Below are 22,060 nucleotides of genomic sequence, written 5' to 3' on the forward strand. Positions count from 1 at the left end.
AGAGTCCTGACAGCAGCAGGAAGAAACTGCTCCCTGTTCTTCAGGATCTGTAGCAGACTGATCAGGTGTGTCCTGGGTGTGACAGGTCCTCGAGGATGTTCCTGGCCCTTCGGCAACGTAATGACATCCTATCAATAGGATCAAGGAAACAGTCTGATGAGCAAAATGACAAATGATCAAACTGCAGAAAACTGTTGCTCTCCCTCAGGATTTCTGTCTTGTTTTCCAGTGCAAATGCCTGAAGATTCATAAAACAAGATACATTTACTGGAGAATAAAAATGAATTCATTCATGTTCCATGAGAATCTGATCAAAATGAAGTGAGTTTGTGATTAAAACAATAACAAATATCTATCAATGGAGTCAGAGAAATCAACTTCATTCAAAAGAAAACACGTTTTCATTCTCCGCTGACAGATATTTGTTCTCGTTTTGATCATAAACTCACTTCATTTTGTTCAGTTTCTCAGAAAACAAGACTTAATATCTTTTTTTTTTATGTTAAGTAAATGTCTCTTAGAAATCACTATTGTCCACACATGAGGAAATTCATCTTCAGCCCCAAAACACTTGACGTTACAACCAATACATCAGATACACAAAAACATACAAGAACTTCTTACCCCATTGATTACAGGCACGTGAGACATCAAATACGTGTGTTGGCTAATAGCACTAACACCATAAAAAAAACTGATTATGGGTCATTTATTTCATAAAGTAATGCCAAGTAATCTTGATTTAAGGATGTTTAGATATTTGTACTGGAAAACAAGAGAAAAATACTAAGAAAGATATTCATTCATTTCAGTTCATGTAACATTTAATGCCATGACTTTATGACTTTATGAGTTTCCGCTCTGATTTCAATCTTTTTAGGTCTTATTTTGTGGAGGGGAGAGTTGAGTCTTCTCAAGAGCCACAGAAAGGCTGCAGTAAGGAGCAGTAGATCTGTTCTCTGTGTCGTCGCCTCTTCTGTTCACATATTCCTCAACACACCCGAGTGTTGATCTGTTCATAACTTTAAATATCAAGAAAAAAATCATAGGTTAACCAGTCTTTCCAACAACTCAGAAAGCCATGTGGATAAGGGTTAACCTTGTGCTCTTCAGGCATATTCTTGTCTTTTTCTTTTATTGATCATTGTGCAATGGACCTGCATGTGTTGTTTTAATATATATATATATATTGCCTTCATTTTCTTTCTTAAATCTATTTTACAGTAGGTATACACACAAAATAAAAAATAGCTACACTCTGGACCTTCAGGGCAAAAAAATCCCAGTGCCATTTAAGAGCAGAATCACGCAGCCTTTGTTAACATTGTTACTATTTTTCCCTCCACGTGATAGCACTGTTTTCTCATGTTTGGCCCATGGAGCAAACGCTGCTTTTCTGATTCTGCTGAAGAAAAAAAAAAAGACCAATTAGATTGAGAGTTTGTAATCATAATTCTGTGAGTGTGTTGGTATGGATATGGTTTATATATATTTTTTAATATAACACTGCACAAAAAATGCATCAAAATTAATGTCATTTTTAATCATGCTACACTCTAAAAAGTGCTGGGTTGTTTCAACCCAACCTTGGGTCAAATATGGACTAACCCAGCTGTTGGGTTACATTTTTTAATTAAAGTTTTAACCCAAAAGTTGGGTTAGTCCATATTTGACCCAAAGTTGGGTTGAAACAACCCAGCATTTTTTAGAGTGTAGCACTGAGTATAAGCAAAATATTTTTTTCATAAAAACGACCGTGTTATGTAAAGAAACTGCCATTTAAAGGGTTAAAAATCTTGAAGATTAATAAATTTTTGTTGGTTTAAAAAAAAACAAAAAACGATGCCAGTGGAAGCGGAACAAATCTTAATACATATGAATGGGCTTTGCAAAAACAGTTCGCTATGCTTGATAAGAAAACACTTGTATTAGTGCACGGTGCTTTCTATTAACACCAGAGTTACTGCAAAGGTGGCACAGAGGCGCTTGTGTCTTTACACAGACTGATTAATGCTGCTCAGAGGAGACAGGTGCATTTACACTAAAACCATGACTGTTTTCTTGAAAAACATCATTTAGTCTGGTGTTTACAGCATTTTGAGCCTTAACTCAGCTGTGTAAAAAAAAACAAAAAACTCAGAAAAAAAATCAGTTTTTCACTGTATGTTGTTACTGTAAGAAGTCATCAAGACGTAAACACAGAGTTGCTCCAAAAATCAGTCCGTTTGTGGAAAAAATACACTTCTGAGTCTAATGTCTGTCTGTTACTGATTACAGATTAGGTTAGTGTTTTAAACTTATCATTAAATGTAACACGTTGATATAAAAACAAAACAAAGCGAAAGAAAATACATTCTATTCTTTTTATATCAGCATCACAAAATGAATTAAACATTACATTACAGCAAAGTTTCCCAAACTGGGTTTAATGTCAGAACTGCAGTGGGTTTGTGAGGCGATACAAGGCTAATAATTAAATGATAATAATCATAATAATTGAAATACTAAATGTCAGTGTGGCCTTTAACCAACATCAGAGAACTGTAAACATGCGAATTGTTAAATTATTGGAATATGAACTTTCTCAGAGATATTTCAAGTAAATATTTTATTCTAAGGGGTTTTTGGTGACAAAACGTTTGGGAATCCCTGCATTACACGAACAAACATTAATAAACATGAAATCAGCAATGAGATCAAAGTGTTCCGGGTCTGAAATAGTTTAGTCCAGAGTCAGCAGGTCACTGGATGAGATGATTTCACAGCTACTGATCATCTGTTTATACCTCTCTCCCTCAAATTCAGAAGCATGGCTTGCTCGTTTATTTAAACAACGTGTGAATATAGTAAATGCAATATGACACACAGTAATATTTTAGAAAGGAAAATTTCAAAGAGAAAAAATAATTAGGAAGAATCAGTAGGCTAAATGATCATTTACTGCTGTTGTGTGAATAGCATGTAATCATGTAATCCATAAAACAGTAACTGTAATCTGATTACTAGCCTTTTAGCATGTAATGTACTCCAGTTACTCTTAATTCTTTAAAAAATCTGGTTCTGTAAATTACATGCAATGGGTTTCTCGCAGCACCGCGCGGCTCTTGAGCGTGGGGGAGGGGCTCGCTGACGGCCTCTGTGCGTCTGACGTCAGCACGCAATCCCCGAACCCGAGGCTGAGGCTGAGGCTGTAAACAATAAAACCCAGCCCGTCCATCATCCATGCGCTAAACATGCGTCTGTCGGTGCTGCTGTGCCTCTTCTGCGCCCTCAGGTCCGCTCGAGGTGAGTGTGCGTGCGTGTGTGCGAGCGAGCGTTTGGACGCGGTTCGGTTCGGTTCGGTTCGGCTCTTGTTCAGGGATGCTGCGAGCGCGCGTCTCGGCTAACGCTAGCGCGGCCGTTACTCCCACATTCCCGCAAATCCGCCGATGTCCCGTCGATGTTCGCGGCGGATTCGGGCCCGAAGGGTTCTTTGAGCTGAAAAGAGTCGAATGAGCCCAGGGACGCGAGGATCCGCGGCCGGTAGAGGAGAGCTAACGTGAACACACATCCAGCGTAAGATGGACGAGGCTTCATCCATAAACACTTCTGCTTCATCCCGAGACTGCTGTTTACTGCGTGTTTACTGCAGCAGGTCTGAGCCGGATCGCTCTGCAAAACTACAAAAATACATGCACAAGATATTCTCTTCAAATAAGGTTTCATTTCAGCAATATGATCTTCATTCATTTAAAGTTGATATTATTGATATTGTTATTTTTGTGTGATTGATGCACTGTTGTAGTTTTCATTTTAAAGTTGTAGCAATTTTTAGTGTTTTTTTTAATTTATTAGATTGTAAATCATTTTTATTTGAGGTTTAGTCTTCGCTATTTTATTTCTTCTACTTAAACTTAATGAAAATTTGAACATTTGCCTTGGCAAATAAGTTTTTTTCCCCCCCCAGTATATTTTATAAGTAACAAAAGCTTTTACGATTCAATATTTTTATCAGTGAAATGTACATCAGGTCCGCTCCATAAACTGCAATTATTTCTAAAGTATACAAGAAAAAATAAAAGTATATTTTATAAGTAACAAAAGCTTTTACGATTCAATATTTTTATCAGTGAAATGTACATCAGGTCCACTCCATAAACTGCAATTATTTCTAAAGTATACAAGAAAAAATAAACCGAGATAATAAGATGGTAACAAAGAAAGAAGCCTGAAGTACAGGACAGTATACAGTAGACTTAAACACAGTACATATACAGATGAACAGGAATGTACAAGAAGAAGGATGTGCATTTTATGCTTTTAAAATGAGATGTTTTTTGCAATTATAACCCATCATCAGCCATAGCTTTTAAACCTGTAATATTCTGTCTTATACATGTGTTATTACAAGAACTGCATGAATAAATCCGGCTCATTGGAAGGCAGCTTTGCTTTTTAATGTTGAACTGACGGCTCACACTTTTCATAAGAATTCCCTTCATGTTGGTACTAGATGAAATGAATAATGTGTTTCTTTCATGTTGCACTGTGCTGTATTAGTTATTATCCTGTATATATGTGATGGGCTTCATGAAAGATCTGAAGACGTTTCATACACACGTTTGTCCTCAGTTTATGCTGATGTGCTCGTATTTCCTTTCACCTCGCTGTAACTGCAGATATCTGGTGTGTTACGTGTGAAATGAGCTCGTTGTACTGAAGAATGAGTCATGTGATCACCGCGGGCCAATCGCAGGCGTGCTCATTGTCACATGTGGTCTGACAGGTTACTATGGCAACCCCCTGAGCAAGTACATCCGGCACTATGAGGGTCTGTCGTACGACACGGAGCTGCTGCACAGCCGGCACCAGAGAGCGAAGAGAGCGCTGTCACTGCAGGAGCGCGAGCTGCAGCTGGAGTTCCACGCACACGGCAGGTGAGTCTCGAGCGGAGCGTCTTCAGCGGGTCATGTGCCTTCTGATGATGGTCGGAACTTCAGCGGGGGATCGGTGTACTGTTGCTCAAACTCCTTGGACCCATCTTGGCATCACAGAAATGATTTGCACGTGATGTGAACGGCTCATAGTTATTGTTTCATATGTGCAGTAATGCAGACAGCTTGAACGCAGCAAAATAATAATAAACTTTATTTTTCATAGAGCCTTTAAAAGTTGCATCTCAAAGCGCTTTACAAAAGTACATATACTTTGAAAGGCAAAATTAAAACTGCATCAGAACAAATTAAGTAGAATGTAGTAAAAAAAAAAAAAAACAATTACAAAATAATCACATAAAAGCTTAAGAGAAGATTTATAAAAGCTAAAAGACTCGCTTGTCTGATCTCGTCATGATAATTATCTCTGATTGTTAATCCACACTGCCGTTCAAAGGCTTGGGATCAGTACGATTTTTTATGTTTTTTTAAAAAGTCTCTTCTGTTCACCAAGCCTGCATTTATTTGATCAGAAAAAAACAGTAAAGTTGTGAAATATTACAATGTAAAACAGCTGTTTTCTATGTGAATCTCTGTTAAACTGTAATGTATTTCTGTGATGCGCAGCTGTATTTTCAGCATCATTACTGCAGTCTTCAGTGTCACATGATCTTCAGAAATCATTCTAATATGCTGATCTGCTGCTCAACAAACATTTCTGATTACCATCAATGTTGAAAACAGTCGTGCTGCACAATATTTTTGGGGAAACTGATACAATTTGTTTTTCAGGACTCACAGATGAATAGAAAGTTCAGAAGTACAGCATTTATTTGAATTATTAAATCTTTTGCAACATTAGAAATGTCTTTACTGACACTTTTTATCAATTTAACAAAAGGAAAAAAAAGAAAAAGAAAAAAACTGACCCCAAACTTTTGAACTGTAGTGTATATTGTTAGAAAAGATTCCTATTTCAAATAAATGCTCTTCCTTTTTTTTTTTTTACTTTTTATTCATCAGAGAATCCTGAAAAAAATATCCCAGTTTCCACAAAAAAAAAAAGTTAAGCAGCACAACAGTTTCCAGCACTGATAATAAATCAGCATGTTAGAATGATTTCTGAAGATCATGTGGACCCTGAAGACTGGGAAAGCATTTTATAGATATGTTTATCATGTCTATGAGGCAAGTATTCGCTGAGTTTCGGTTCATTTTTGTGAAGCCCTCCTGCTCAAGTCAGAGACGCAAAATGCGCATCCTGTTGGTTTTCCTGTTTGTTTGTTTTACGTGATATTGATATTGTGAGTGCACAATTTTTTGCAGTTCCGAATGATGTATACTCGTACCTTTTATGAGCAAAAATGACAGCTTATCTTTAAGTTACCACTGTTATTTGGGGGGGGGATCGCGCTGGCGCCTCCATGTCCAGCAAAGCGCAATATTACAAATATTGTAATGGCTGCAACAGCAGCTGTGTGATGGGGAAGAGAGTATCACACAAAGAGTGATTCCCTGGATAAATTCTAAACAAAATTGATGATTCCCATTGTAACTGCAGGTTAAAGCATTCATGTCCTGCATTAAACAGTGTTTCCTCTTCAGATGCAGCTTCTGTGTTTCCTCTGCTTTGCAAAGATGAATTTTGTTTATAATGATTTTATTGGTTTGGTAACAGCCCCAAATGTCTTATTACAAAGAGTGTAATGGAAAAAAAAATGTCTAAATTTTATATTATTATATATGAATATATTTCTATTTAATACATAATGTATATTGTATGTTAGCCGGGAAAAAGACAGACGAACTAAAAACTGCAATTAAAAAAAAAAAAAAGTCAGACGCAGACGTCATACACGTGATTTACGTGACGTCTGCGTGACGTCTATGTCACGTCTACGCCTCGTCTGCGTCTTAAAATGAATGGATTAAATAGCAAAAAAAAAACTAACATTTAAGACGTCAGTGAGACGTTCAGTGAGACAAGTGCATGTTGCAACGTCATATTAAAGAATCCGTCCGAACGCCATACTAACTAGTCGTGCATAGCCAGATCTTCAGACTGACGGCAGAAGGTCTAGGAACCTTGGCCGCTTTGAATGGCCAAGGCCAATGTTCCCTCTAAGAAGAAATAATGTGCCGCACACACGCATAAATTAGTTGGGAAAGCCATTTGCGAAAGCGAATGAATTGCAATGCTCGGGTAAGCCGCTATAGAGTTGATATCGCTATAGAGTTAGAACCGGTGAATGCGGTTTACAGGTTTCATAGAAAGAGAATAGTGTGTGCGCGTGTGCTTTGCACGTGTGCGGCAGAACGGAAGATACGCTGTGCGAGATGCGCTTGTATGCACGCTTCAGGTGTGAGTCTGACAGCAAGACGAGACGGCAAAGAGTTGTTTTCTGCAACTTATTGCACTTAATAACTCTTTGTAACGTCAAGCAATTCTCTGCTATACGTCGAACTAAAACTTTGACCTTTTGCAACATTTTGATTTAAATAGCCTATTATTAAAATGATTCAGATATCGCACGCCCTTGCGATATGCATATTGCGATATTTACATTTCTATAATTTCGATATATCGTGCAGCCCTACTGAAGACTGTAGCAATGATGCTGAAAATTCAGCTTTGATCACAGGAATAAATTACATGTTGAAGTATATTGAAATAGAAAACCATTATTTTAAATGGTAATAATATTTCACAATATTACGGTTTCTACTGTATTCCTGATCAAATAAATGCAGGCTTGAGCAGAAGAGACTTCTTTAAAACACATTACAAATCTCACTGATCCCAAGCTTTTGAACAGCAGTGTATATGATGAGAAATGTTTTTTGTTTAGAATTTATCCAGACAGCATTGAGAGATCTGATGGCCGTACACTAGATCTACATTATTTCTGTTGAACTCTGGGTTTTTCAGTCTCAACACTCTCTGAAACACAGGTACAAAAGCTGTCACTGGGGCGGCAGCTTTACTAAAGTACTAATGTGTGTATTTATGGACTGATCTGTATCATTTAGGGACCAGTGCAGACCGTTCAGAGCTAAATGAGGTACAGTGATGATGAACCTTCTGAAAAAGTGCTACCCCAGTGACAGCTTTGAGCCTGTGTTTCTGAGAGAGAATCTAAGTCAGTGGATTTGTCCGTCTGTGGACCGATGAGGTCGTATCAGTGATTCGTCAGTGTCTGAGTGACAGTAGAGCTGAGGTCGTGTGACCATCTCTCGTCCCGTGATGTGTGTGTGTTCATCTCTTCTTGCTGCTTGTTTCCATCTCTCAGACATTTCAGCCTCCGAATGAAGCGAGACAGCAGGCTGTTTTCAGACGGCTTTAAGCTGGAGATGTCTGGAGAGGAGCTGGACTACGACACCTCGCACATCTACACTGGAGAACTGTACGGTGAGCAGAAACGCCAATCACAGCCGTCGGGACATTTAGATGAGGCTTACATTATCCTTAATGAATCCCAGTGTGTTTACACACCCTTCAAGGAAAGAAATCAATACGTCTATCCATCGAGGATGCATTAAACTGATCAAAAGTGGCAGTAAAGACATTTATAATGTTACAGCAAATTTCTATTTCAAATAAATGCTGTTCTTTTGAACTTTATTCATCTGTGAATCCTGAAAAATAAAATGCATCACAGTTTCCACAAAAATATTGTGCAGCACAACTGTTTTCAACATTGATAATAATCGTGCATATATAATGCTTCCATATCGATAATAAAAATGTTTCTTGAGCAGCAAATCAGCATATTATACTGATTTTTGAAGATCATGTGACACTGAAGACTGGAGTAATGATGCTGAAAATACAGCACTGCATCACAGAAATACATTACAGTTTAACAGATATTCACAGAGAAAACAGCTGTGTAATGTAATAATATTTCACAGTTTGTACTGTATTTTTGATTAAATAAAAGCAGCCGTGGTGAGTAGAAGAGACTCTCAGAAACATGAACCAGTCTTGCGGAGCTGAATGAATCTGGTTGGTTTGGCTGTGATGTAATTGGCTGATATTGTGTCTCTTGTGGAGTTTCCTGCTGCTGACCGGAGATCCGGCTCTTCTCGTGAGTTAGTGAGGTTTGATCCGTCTCTCCTCAGGTGAACACGGCTCTCTGACGCACGGCTCGGTCATGGACGGGACGTTCGAGGGCTTCATTCAGACCCATCGAGGGACGTATTACGTGGAGCCGGTCGAGAGATACCTGCAGGACAAGAACGTCCCGTTCCACTCCGTCATCTACCACGAGGACGACATCCGTGAGTGAGCCGTCTGGCTGCAGAGCACTAAACTACACTGAACATCATTAAAGACGATGTTAGCATGCATTCATTTTAATCATAGGAGAATCACGAGCTCTTTTGCTCAGTTTTCATCTTCATCAGGATGTGTCGCTTCTCACATTCTAGTGCGTCTCTGCCTCATCAGTGTCTCATTATTACTCATGAGATAGCGTGTCTTTATCCAATGAGAAAACACGTGTCTGAATTATTGACATCATCACTGAGATCATGTGCAGTATGTGAGAGATGCATTCATAGATCACACCTTCATCTGGAGAGGGAGTTTATCCAGCCTTCAGCGCCTCATGAGCAAACAGCTACAAAACAACCATTAAAACCGCTTTAGTCTTCATTCCAGCCTCCTAGTGCTGCTCTGAAAATGTTTTTGCCAAACTGAGAGTAAAAGTTGCCTAAACTAGTGATGCTACTAACTCAAGCAGTGTGCGATTCACTTCAGCAGATTCATTGTTTCAGATCATTTATGGAGAAAGCAAGATCTGCACACACCTGTATCAGTCATTCTTTTTATTTATTTTTTGTAATTTATCAAAATATTAAAAAAGGTTTGCTGCATGGTTGAAATACGCTACGCTTATAAAAAGAATTTCGTTTTTTTTTTTTAGAGGAAAAAAAAACAAGTCGCATTTTATTATTTCATTCAGAAATAGGCACGAAATGTTTACAAACATTATAATAAACACTGTAAACATAGCTAGGCTATTTTAGTTCCCCTCACTCCACAACAAATCCTTTCAATTAACAGTGTTTAGAAAAGAACAAGAATTAAAAATATAAGAAGCTATAGCTACTGGTGCATCTCAATAAATTAGAATGAAGTGGAAAAGTTCATTTATTTCAGTAATTCAACTCAAATTGTGAAACTCGTGTATTAAATAAATTCAATGCACACAGACTGAAGTAGTTTAAGTCTTTGGTTCTTTTAATTGTGATGATTTTGGCTCACATTTAACAAAAACCCACCAATTTACTATCAACAAATTAGAATACTTCATAAGACCAATAAAAAAAACATTTTTAGTGAATTGTTGGCCTTCTGGAAAGTATCCACGACATTCTAATTTGAGATGCACCTGTATATACGACAAGCCAAAACAAATTAATTTAGGCTAAAACGAAACTGAAGCCAACGTTGGGTCTCTCATTCGACACAAAATCAAATGTTTCCGTATTCGCAATGTATTTGAATGCCAAAATATTATTTATTATGTAGGTCTACTTCACACGCGTTTCAATATCCACGTAAAACTAAATGTTTTGCATAACATCACGGCAATACGGTGATAACGCTTAACGGCACAGATTCGACTACATATTTAAACTGAGCAGTGTGTTTTTCCCATATGTTTTACTGACTGTATTTTATTATGATAATGAACAGGCTGCATTGTCAAGGTAGCAATGCTTAACTGTGTGCACATGCGGCACCGGCGCAATCACTTGAATTTCTTCCTTCTAACAGTGGAAGAAACTACTCCTTGTAGTCCTAAAGAAAATCGGAATGTAAAAGGTTTGCCTTTATTTGTGTACATTCACAATAAAAACAAATCTTTGTGCTTTTGTAAAATAAGCCTAAAGAAAAATAGGATGCCGCTTTCTGCCGTCTGTTTCCTTTCGCGCAGCACAAAAATGAACCGAAACTCTGCATACTAGGCTACTTGTTGCACAGTTTTTCTTTCGTTTTCTTAATTTATTATTTAAGTAAAAATATATTTCTCGTATATAGGCTTATAGCCTAGCTTTATGATGTTTTTCTCCGCTGGCAGAAGCGCTGCAGGTGCGTGATGTGATACGAAGACCATGTGAATCCTCATGTTCTGTTGTTTGCTGCTTTTTGCGCATGTAAAATAAATCCAGGGAAACACATGTTACTATTTTTTAACGGGTCACAGACACGTATCCTTTCTAATTTAATTAAATTCTCATTTAAAATAATCTTGTCGGTTAATGGTTAATAATCAGTTAACGAGCGTCGGTTGTCGGTTAGGAAAAATAACCAAAATGAACATCCCTAGTGCTGATGGATTGATTGATTGCCCCTGTTCATAATCATAAACTGAGTTGTTGGTAACACTTTACAATAAGTTTCCATTTGTCAACATCAGTTAACAGCAACTAGCAATGAAAAGTATTTAAAGCATTTATTAATCTTAGTTAATGTTAAATTCAACAATTACTAATACGCAATTAAAATCAAAAAAGTTCTATCTGTTAACATTATTAAATAAACCTCAGCTGTATTTTGATTAACTGATGTTCATAAATACTGTAACAGAATTGCACATTGATAATGCTAGTTCATATATTAACTAATGAGCTCGTCTCTCTGGAGCACTTGATTCTGATTGGTCATTCAGCGGTCACATGTTCCTGTTTAAAGGGGTCATATGATGCTTTTTTTAAAGATCATTATTTTGTGTATTTGGTGTAACAGAATATGTTGACATGCTTTAATGTCCAAAAAACACATTATTTTTCAAATACTGTACATTATTGTAGGTCCTCAATCGCATCATATGACCCCTTTAACTCCTCTGATCCTGCTCACTGGTGCTCGTGTTCAGAGTGACGTGAGAGCCGCTGCTTTGACTGGGTTTCGTGATTGTAACATGCTGACGGTCTGTCCCTCTCTGTCATGTGATCCAGAGTATCCGCACAGATACGGGCCGGAAGGCGGCTGTGCAGATTCGTCTGTGTTTGAGCGAATGAAGAAGTATCAGGCGTCGGCGCTGGAGGAACCGGCCAAGGTCAGACATCTGAGTCTGCTTGACTCCTTATTCAGAGAAACTGCAGCTGCACAAGCGTCTGTCTTTCCCTTCAGGAGGATCACGTGTTGCTGAGGAAGAAGAGGATGACGCAGGTGGAGAAGAACACCTGCCAGCTCTTCATCCAAACCGATCACCTCTTCTACAAGTACTACAAGACCAGAGAGGCCGTGATCGCTCAGGTGCGTCCTGACCTGCGGAGACAGCTAGATCAGTGAGTGATGATGATGATGATGATGATGCTGCTCTGTGTTCCTGCGCAGATCTCCAGTCACGTCAAGGCCATTGATGCCATCTACCAGGGCACAGACTTCATGGGCATCCGCAACATCAGTTTCATGGTCAAGAGGATACGGGTGATTTCATGTCATATTAGTGCATGTGCAGAGAAAGACTCAACTCCTGAGGACTCTAATCGCTTCTAGATAGTTCACATCATTCAGATACCATTATAATGTTAGTTAGTTTTTTTTCTATTATCATTTTAATTTTCAAGTTTTAGTCATATTGTTGTCTTTTTTTCTATTGTTTCAGTTTTAAGTTTTTTCGTACTTTATCGAAGCCCATGTCCACCATGTAAGGAAAAAAAATACATTGTTGAATCATATATTTGACTTTTTTTTTGTCATTATTTCAGATTTTATGTCAGAATTATGACTTTTAATGTCATGATTATTTACCAAAGCATGACTTTTTTTCCCCTTACGTGATATATAATGCTTCCATATCGACTTAAACTAAACAAAATGAGAAATGTTGTCTTAGCAACTAGCTGAAATTGTGTTTTTATATTTTATATTGTATTTCTAGTTAACATTTATTTAATTTTAAATTTTTTTTTTTATATAATTTCAGTTTTAGTAAATAACCCTGTTATACACACAAGTTGGTTTGTAACTAATATTTAGTTACAAATAATATTAGTTACAAAAAATGTATTAATAATATTTTGAATTAGATCCGATTTTTTTCTTTTAATATTTTCCGTTTTCATTTTAGTTAAAGTTTAGTCATTTAATTGTCTTTATTTATTAATTTTTTTTAAACATCTGTAGTTTTTTATAAATTTTTATTTCAGTTTTAATTTTTGTTATTTTAGTACGTTATGGAAGCCAATTTCCACCACATGAGAAAAAAGTGAAGTGAGTGACGTGACATGTGGCCAAGTATGGTGACCCATACTCGGAATTAGTGCTCTGCATTTACCCATCCAAAGTGCACACACACAGCAGTGAACACACACACACCGTGAACACACACCCAGAGCAGTGGGCAGCCATTTATGCTGCGGCGCCCGGGGAGCAGTTGGGGTTCGGTGCCTTGCTCAAGGGCACCTCAGTCGTGGTATTGAAGGTGGGAAGGAGCGCTGTACATTCACTCCCCCCACCTACAATCCCTGCCGGTACGAGACTCGAACCCACAACCTTTGGGTTATGAGTCCGACTCTCTAACCATTAGGCCACGACTTCCCCATCCGCACAGATACGGGCCGGAAGGCGGCTGTGCAGATTCGTCTGTGTTTGAGCGAATGAAGAAGTATCAGGCGTCGGCGCTGGAGGAACCGGCCAAGGTCAGACATCTGAGTCTGCTTGACTCCTTATTCAGAGAAACTGCAGCTGCACAAGCGTCTGTCTTTCCCTTCAGGAGGATCACGTGTTGCTGAGGAAGAAGAGGATGACGCAGGTGGAGAAGAACACCTGCCAGCTCTTCATCCAAACCGATCACCTCTTCTACAAGTACTACAAGACCAGAGAGGCCGTGATCGCTCAGGTGCGTCCTGACCTGCGGAGACAGCTAGATCAGTGAGTGATGATGATGATGATGATGATGCTGCTCTGTGTTCCTGCGCAGATCTCCAGTCACGTCAAGGCCATTGATGCCATCTACCAGGGCACAGACTTCATGGGCATCCGCAACATCAGTTTCATGGTCAAGAGGATACGGGTGATTTCATGTCATATTAGTGCATGTGCAGAGAAAGACTCAACTCCTGAGGACTCTAATCGCTTCTAGATAGTTCACATCATTCAGATACCATTATAATGTTAGTTAGTTTTTTTTCTATTATCATTTTAATTTTCAAGTTTTAGTCATATTGTTGTCTTTTTTTCTATTGTTTCAGTTTTAAGTTTTTTCGTACTTTATCGAAGCCCATGTCCACCATGTAAGGAAAAAAAATACATTGTTGAATCATATATTTGACTTTTTTTTTGTCATTATTTCAGATTTTATGTCAGAATTATGACTTTTAATGTCATGATTATTTACCAAAGCATGACTTTTTTTCCCCTTACGTGATATATAATGCTTCCATATCGACTTAAACTAAACAAAATGAGAAATGTTGTCTTAGCAACTAGCTGAAATTGTGTTTTTAGTTTTTATAGTTTATTTCTAGTTAACATTTATTTAATTTTAAATTTTTTTTTTTTATATAATTTCAGTTTTAGTAAATAACCCTGTTATACACACAAGTTGGTTTGTAACTAATATTTAGTTACAAATAATATTAGTTACAAAAAATGTATTAATAATATTTTGAATTAGATCCGATTTTTTTCTTTTAATATTTTCCGTTTTCATTTTAGTTAAAGTTTAGTCATTTAATTGTCTTTATTTATTAATTTTTTTTAAACATCTGTAGTTTTTTATAAATTTTTATTTCAGTTTTAATTTTTGTTATTTTAGTACGTTATGGAAGCCAATTTCCACCACATGAGAAAAAAGTGAAGTGAGTGACGTGACATGTGGCCAAGTATGGTGACCCATACTCGGAATTAGTGCTCTGCATTTACCCATCCAAAGTGCACACACACAGCAGTGAACACACACACACCGTGAACACACACCCAGAGCAGTGGGCAGCCATTTATGCTGCGGCGCCCGGGGAGCAGTTGGGGTTCGGTGCCTTGCTCAAGGGCACCTCAGTCGTGGTATTGAAGGTGGGAGAGAGCGCTGTACATTCACTCCCCCCACCTACAATCCCTGCCGGTACGAGACTCGAACCCACAACCTTTGGGTTATGAGTCCGACTCTCTAACCATTAGGCCACGACTTCCCCATGAAAAAAGATCATATTTAAGAAAAATATATTTGATATAATATAATATAAATATATTTAACAGACAAAATTATGACAAAAAGTTGGAAATGTTTCCATAAAGCATTTCGAGTTTTTATTTAATGATGATTATTTATCAAAGCATGATTTTTTTTCTTATGTTGCAAAAATGGGCTTCCATATTGACTTGAAAATGTGAAATGTTGAAATATAAAACTAGCTGAAATAACATTTTTGAAGATATTATATATACAGTGTATTTATATATATTATTTTAAATTAAGTAAGTAATGTTTTTTTGGTGGTTTTAGTTTTTAATAAGCCAGCTTTAGGCACAGCAGCTGGTTTCTAACAGCGCTGCTGGTCTCGTCTCAGATAAACACCACCAGCGACGAGCGCGATCGCTCCAACCCTTTCCGCTTCGCTAACATCGGCGTGGAGAAGTTTCTGGAGCTGAACTCGGAGCAGAATCACGACGATTACTGCCTGGCGTACGTCTTCACCGACCGAGACTTTGACGACGGCGTGCTGGGTCTGGCCTGGGTCGGCGCTCCAGCCGGTAATTAAGATTTCCCTTCAGATGAAGCGCTTTCTCCGTCAGGCTGGTTCTGATGCTGCCGTGTGTTTCTCAGGGAGCTCTGGTGGAATCTGTGAGAAGAATAAGCTGTATTCTGACGGGAAGAAGAAGTCTCTGAACACTGGGATCATCACGGTGCAGAACTACGCCTCGCACGTGCCTCCTAAAGTCTCACACATCACCTTCGCTCACGAGGTCGGACACAACTTCGGTTCCCCGGTGAGTGCTGATGAAGATCCAGCAGACATCCCTGATGAAGGTCCAGAGTGAGCAGAGCTGAAATCACTACATTTCATGTGTCTTATTTGAGAGTGTCTGTCACTGCACTGGCACTCTGACATGAGGAGATGTTTGACTGCTAGTTTGTGTCTGAAAACAGATACACTAATGACTTCAACCAGATTTATTTATTCCTTGATTCATTCAGGGTTTCTGCTGGTCTTAAAAATGTGTTAAGTTTTAGTTTGTCCTTCCACAAATTAAGGACTTAAAAAAATCTTAAATCAGAGCAGAAAGTCTTAAATTAATCAATTGAATTAGATGTTGCGTGACCTGCTAAAAATTAATCTGTTCCTCAGTATTTTTGTCTTGTTTTCCAGTACAAATGTCTAAACGTCTTTAAATCAAGATACATTTACAAGAGATGCAAAAGAACGCATGATGTCTAGATTTCTGAAAAACTGAGCAAAATGGAGCAAGTTTATGATTAAAACAAGAACAAATATCTGCCAATGGGGAATGAAGACTTGTTTCCCTTTGAATTAAGTAGATTTTTCTGATTCCATATATTTGTTCTTGTTTTTTTTTCATAAACTCACTTCATTTTGATCAGATTCACAGAAAACAAGACTTGCATCATTTTGCTTCTCAAGTAAATGTACAGTATATTGATTTAAGGATCTTCAGACATTTGCACTGGAAAACGAGACAGAAACACTGAGGAAGAGCAGCAGTTGTTTTGCAGAAGATACAGTAAAAGTTGTTTCATATTCTAGTATAGTTTGTGAGCAGAGATATTTAAGACTGTAGACTGGTTAAAAAAGTAATGGAGATCTATTGAAAACTGTATTTTTAAACTCTGAAGTGTATATAATGCAACTCATTAAAAGAACATATTGCGTTCCATTCAATTTATTCCTTGCAATTTCTTTTTGAAAAGGTCTTAAAAAGTCTTAAATTTACCTCCATAAAACCAGCAGAAACCCTGATGTAAATATAAATAAATAAAAGATTATTATTCATCTCAGTGTCTCAAGAGCTGTGAGACTTTAAAGATGGTGATGATGATGATGGTCCACAGCATGACTCCGGGTCAGAGTGCACTCCGGGCGAGTCCAAGAGCCAGGATAAGAAGGAGCGAGGGAACTACATCATGTACGCGCGAGCCACTTCTGGAGACAAGCTGAATAACAACAAGTTCTCCGTCTGCAGCGTCAAGAACATCAGCCAGGTGCTGGAGAAGAAGCGCGGCAGCTGTTTCGTAGGTGAGTCTCAGAGCGACGGGACGGCATATCTGCGGGAACGGTCTGGTGGAGCCGGGTGAGGAGTGTGATTGCGGCTACAGCGATCAGTGTAAAGACGAGTGCTGCTACGACGCCAATCAGCCAGACATCAAGAAATGCAAACTCAAGCCCAACAAAGTCTGCAGGTACAAAGCTCATGTTTCTCCATCGTTATTTCTATTGGATTGATATTTAGTTTCAGGTGTTGATCTGATGCTCATGAATGACGTGATCTGTGTGGTGTGTGGTGTGCAGTCCGAGTCAGGGTCCCTGCTGCACGGGCGAGTGCTCCTACAAGAGCCGCAACGAGAAGTGTCGTGAGGAGTCGGAGTGTGCTCATCAAGGCATGTGTAACGGCGCCTCGGCCCAGTGCCCCACCTCAGAGCCCAAAGCCAACTTCACCGCCTGCCACGGGGACACGCAGGTCTGCCTGAACGGGGTGAGTGATCTTCACGTTAGGGCTGTCAGAATGGCTGAAAAACTAAATTCGAATTTTGTACTTAAATATTATCAAAATTCGAATTATATTCAAATTTTAAATGCATAATTTCCGTTATGGTGAAGAATAGCTTTTGGCTTCTCTCCTGAGGCCACAAGAGGGCGCATCGAGCAAAATATTACTAATGCACGTTTATTCAAAGCATAAGATAACATGACTATCTGTGAAAAAAGTGCATAATGTTTAAAATAATGTTTATAAACCAGTTATAATTAATTAAGTTGCTTAAACAACTATAAACAAAACAGCGTTATGTATGTATGCATAGTTTAATACAAAGGGCCGAAAGCCAATCACACAGAGTACATTTTTCATTTAAAAACACGAGTTGCAGTGGGATGGGAGAAAACCCGCCATAAAGTCTCGGGATATGTTTTTTTCAAAGTTGAACTTGCATTCATTTTACATGGCTTTCTAGACATGCGGCTCCTTTGTGCGAGTGCAACGCTGATAGATGTCCCTCTAGAAAATGTGATAAATATGTGTTCTGTGTGAACGGCTGGTTTCAGTTTTGACGTAAACAAGATCTTCTCCGCATTTATGTTCTATTTTCACGCAATATTTGTAATGAACAACGCAGCAGCGCCGCATCTAGTGGCTTCAACTGGATAGACTAACAAAAACATTATAACGCAACGACACTTACATCGTCATCGCATCTCGTGCGCCACTGATAAGGCGGCCTAACGCACGCCTAAAATTGGAATGCAATGTTTTTGCATTCGAATGTGGATTTTTATTTTAAATTCGAAGAATATTCGAAATTCGAAATTTTTTTGACAGCCCTACTTCACATGCGTGTGTGTGTGTGTGTGTGTGTGTGTGTGTCAGTGACGGAGCAGCCGTCTCACTCCTGCTCTCTCTGTTTCAGGGCTGCTCCGGCTCCATCTGTGAGAAGTACGGGCTGGAGGTCTGCACCTGCGCCAGCGTGGATGGCAAAGACGAGACCGAGCTCTGCCATGTGTGCTGCATGGAGAAGAGTCAGTACAGACCTCTGCTGCAGCCGCTTCACACAGTGACACGCACAGATTCTGATATTTCACGAAAATTTATATGCACAGCAACACTTCAAGCAGGGTTTCTGCAGGTCTTAAAATGTCCACAAATTAAGGCCCTAAAAGTTTTTAAATCAGAGCAGAAAGTCTTAAAATCATAAAGTCATGGCAATAAATGTTGCATGCACTGCAAAAAATTTACATCTTTCTCAGTATTTTTATCTTGTTTTCCAGTACAAATGTCTAAACATCCTTAAATCAAGATTTACTGGAGATACAAAATGAACATATGAAGTCTTGTTTTCTGAGCAAAATGAAGTGAGTTTGTGATTAAAACAAGAACAAATAACAAAAAGTGGGGAATGAAAACTTGTTTCTCTTTAAATTAAGTAGATTTTTTCTGAGCCCATTGTTTATTATCATATGCATCTAGACATTTGCACTGGAAAACAAGACTGAGGAAAATACTGAGGAAGAACATCACATTTTGCAGTGTGATCAGAAGTACAGTAAAAGTTATTTTAATGTAGAGAGAGCAAAACACTGGTCACGAATTAGAAGCATAAAACGAGGATTTGTAGAGAAAAATGTGGGAGGAGACTGGTTTTCCTTTGCTAAAGTAAAGCATTGCTTCCTTCTCTCCTGTAAACAAACGTCGGTTCTCGCGAGACTAGCATATTCTCACCAGACCTTACGCTATATCCTAGTTCACCCCCCGGAGCCATGTGAGGCACTTTTTATGATGGATGGATGCGCTTTTTGGACTTCTTTTGGACTGTTGGAACAGAAACATACGCCCACTGCCATTATAAATCTTGGAAGAGCCAGGACAATTTTTAATATAACTCTGATTGGATTCGTCTGAAAGAAGAAAGTCATACACACCTAGAATGGCTTGAGGGTGAGGAAATTATGGGGTAAATTTCATTTTTGGGTGAACTAACCCTTTAATGCAGGGTCCTGGAGGGCCGGTGTCCTGCAGAGTTTAGCTCCAACTTGCCTCAACACCTGGGGGGAAGGTTTTAGCATGCCTAGTAAGAGCTTGATTAGCTGGTTCAGGTGTGTCTAATTGGGGTTGGAGCTAAACTCTGCAGGACACAGGCCCTCCAGGACCGAGTTTGGGCACCCCTGCTTTAATGAATGAAAAAAACAATTGTGATTTGGTTGGACGTTGTATTTTCAAACATTGAAGTGGTGCTAAAACAACTGATTAAGAAAACATAATGACATATTGTTCCCTTTAATTTATTCCTTTTAAATTTCTTTCTTAAAGGTCTTAAACTCTTAAATTTAACAAAACTTGCCAAAATCCTGTTCAAAACAGCTAATAATTCTAGATAGCATATTACTGTAATTGCTTTCATTTCTTTTTTCTCACGGTAGCTTCATTTCCATCAACAAGTCGAGATTCAGAACACTTTAACACAACACAATTTAATGATCAATTATGATGACTAATAATAATATAGGATTATAATAATCAGAACCAAATGTACACGTCAGATTAATAAAGATCATGCTGCCAAATTCAAATTCCTGTATTATCCGTGAATATGAAAGCACTGATTTTTAATGAAGTTCATTTTTGTTTCGGATGTATTCTGCATACACCAGAATATTTGGAGAATAATATGCACTGTAACTAGTCTTTTTTCAGTGCAGTAGCTAAATGAAACACAAGATGGCGCCAGTTGCATTTGTATGAAACAAGATTGTTTTATCAGTGACTATATCTGATTACTAAAGGCTGCGACTGACCAATCAGAACCACATATAGAGAGCTGTGTAATAAACACCACTTAGCTAATTAAATTACCGTGCTTAAATTAAAGATGGTTATTACTCCCCTGCTCAACACACTTCATTATTTTCAATCAGAAAATGCTCTCACATGAAATGCAAATCTACTTTGCATATTCACTTGTCTTTAAATCATGATTTATATGTGGATTTATTTAAATATTCATTTAGATTTCATATTTTTAATATCAGTTGGTGTTTAAAAATAACTAAAACATCATTAAAAACAATAGCGAAGTTTATCTTTCAATGGATTTCACTATGATAATTCAGGTTTTATCAATTATCAGAAGCTGATAGCGTCACATGTCTGATCCCAGCAGCAGCACGTCTGGAAAAATGTAATTATGCGATAAACACTACCGTGTTGTGTCCACAGTGTTTTTTTTTTTTTTATTCTTTACACTGATTGTGTGTAATTCGGTCACTTTTGACATTTCACTCAGCCTCTGAAGAGATGTGTAAATAATCTCTCTCTCTCTCTCTCTCTCTCGTGTGTGTGTGTGTTCTGCAGTGAACCCCAGCACCTGCAGCAGTACAGGCTCGGAACGTCTCGCTCGCTTCTTCAATAAGAAGGTCACCACTCTTCAGGCCGGCTCGCCCTGCAATGACTTCAAGGGCTACTGCGATGTCTTCATGAAGTGTCGTCTGGTGGACGCCGATGGTCCTCTAGCGCGCCTGAAGAAGGCCATCTTCAACCCGGAGCTGTACGAGAACATTGCCGAATGGATCGTGGTAAGTGTCCCATCTCAGATCGTCAGGGAATGTGTGTGCTGAATCTGTGTGTTTGTTTCTCTGCATGTGTGCTGAATCTGTGTGTGTTTGTCTCTCTGCGCGTGTGCTGAATCTGTCTGTTTGTCTCTCTGCGCGTGTGCTGAATCTGTGTTTGTCTCTCTGCGCTTGTGCTGAATCTGTGTGTTTGTCTCTGCGCGTGTGCTGAATCTGTGTTTGTCTCTCTGCGCGTGTGCTGAATCTGTGATTAAAAACTGAACGCAGCTGCTCAATGCAGCGTGCAGAACGACAGTCGCATCACAGATCAGATTTAATTTCTCCAGTGAGGAGAGTGAGTCGAGCTGACTGACAAGAAGAGTGAGGTGAGACAGACAAGACGATCGCGGATGATTTAGTTTCGAATCGAAATGCAAAAGCGCCTGTTTGGCAATATTTTGGACTTTGAAAAGCGTGTTGATTTTGCCGTTTATCTAAGGTGATTTTGGAAGTTTTTTTTAAACATTCGTTTCTTATTTAATTGGTTCCACATTGTTTGCTGATTTTTACTTTATTTAAACTTTGTCATTTATTTATTTTATTTGACACCAAGGTGTGCCTCCAAGCTTTCTTACTCGTTTTGCTAATAAAAGTCCTACGTTTCTTATTTATTTGGTTGTATGTTATATATGTTTACTTAGCCTATTTCCAGTTTTGTGTACCCATTTAAACTTTATGTAAGTTATTTGTTATTTTATATTAGCATGGTGTATTTGTATTTGTTTTGTTAATAAAAGTTCTATGTTTTATATATAGGCTAAAGTGAGTTTGACGTTGTATTTTGTTGTTGCATTCAAGCAATTGACGCCGAACTGCCGCCAATTCGAGAAAGTGAAAGTAAAATGCGCACGGCGCTT

General features: G+C 38.4%; 2 protein-coding genes across 2 annotated transcripts in view; both read left to right on the plus strand.

The window, feature by feature from the left end:
- The first annotated feature begins 3,131 nt into the window (after positions 1-3,131).
- The window catches only part of LOC107687609 (disintegrin and metalloproteinase domain-containing protein 10-like), a 20,029-nt gene continuing 1,100 nt past the window's right edge, over positions 3,132-22,060 (plus strand). The window contains 14 exon segments of the mRNA XM_016485003.1: positions 3,132-3,285; positions 4,766-4,916; positions 8,204-8,322; positions 9,036-9,194; positions 11,883-11,983; positions 12,058-12,183; positions 12,265-12,357; positions 15,438-15,621; positions 15,695-15,858; positions 16,940-17,122; positions 17,124-17,287; positions 17,397-17,580; positions 18,512-18,620; positions 20,950-21,170. Of these exon segments, the coding sequence (XP_016340489.1) occupies positions 3,234-3,285; positions 4,766-4,916; positions 8,204-8,322; positions 9,036-9,194; positions 11,883-11,983; positions 12,058-12,183; positions 12,265-12,357; positions 15,438-15,621; positions 15,695-15,858; positions 16,940-17,122; positions 17,124-17,287; positions 17,397-17,580; positions 18,512-18,620; positions 20,950-21,170 (2,010 nt within the window). The 5' untranslated portion in view covers positions 3,132-3,233.
- Positions 13,471-15,443, plus strand: LOC107687611 (disintegrin and metalloproteinase domain-containing protein 10-like). The gene is made up of 4 exons (XM_016485005.1): positions 13,471-13,571; positions 13,646-13,771; positions 13,853-13,945; positions 15,374-15,443. Exons 1-4 carry the CDS (start codon positions 13,530-13,532, stop codon positions 15,392-15,394), a joined length of 282 nt encoding a protein of 93 aa, XP_016340491.1. The 5' UTR covers positions 13,471-13,529; the 3' UTR covers positions 15,395-15,443.

The sequence above is a fragment of the Sinocyclocheilus anshuiensis genome, unplaced genomic scaffold (genome assembly GCF_001515605.1).
Source record: "Sinocyclocheilus anshuiensis isolate Anshui unplaced genomic scaffold, SAMN03320099.WGS_v1.1 scaffold1993, whole genome shotgun sequence".
Lineage (NCBI taxonomy): Eukaryota > Metazoa > Chordata > Actinopteri > Cypriniformes > Cyprinidae > Sinocyclocheilus > Sinocyclocheilus anshuiensis.

What these genes read in the sequence shown, in the direction of transcription:
- LOC107687611 (XM_016485005.1), top strand. Translation starts at nt 13,530, where the DNA reads ATGAAGAAGTATCAGGCGTCGGCGCTGGAGGAACCGGCCAAG. An exon ending in CGCTGGAGGAACCGGCCAAG is followed by an intron (nt 13,572 to 13,645) that starts GTCAGACATCTG and finishes CTTTCCCTTCAG; the next exon opens with GAGGATCACGTGTTGCTGAG. An exon ending in GAGAGGCCGTGATCGCTCAG is followed by an intron (nt 13,772 to 13,852) that starts GTGCGTCCTGAC and finishes GTTCCTGCGCAG; the next exon opens with ATCTCCAGTCACGTCAAGGC.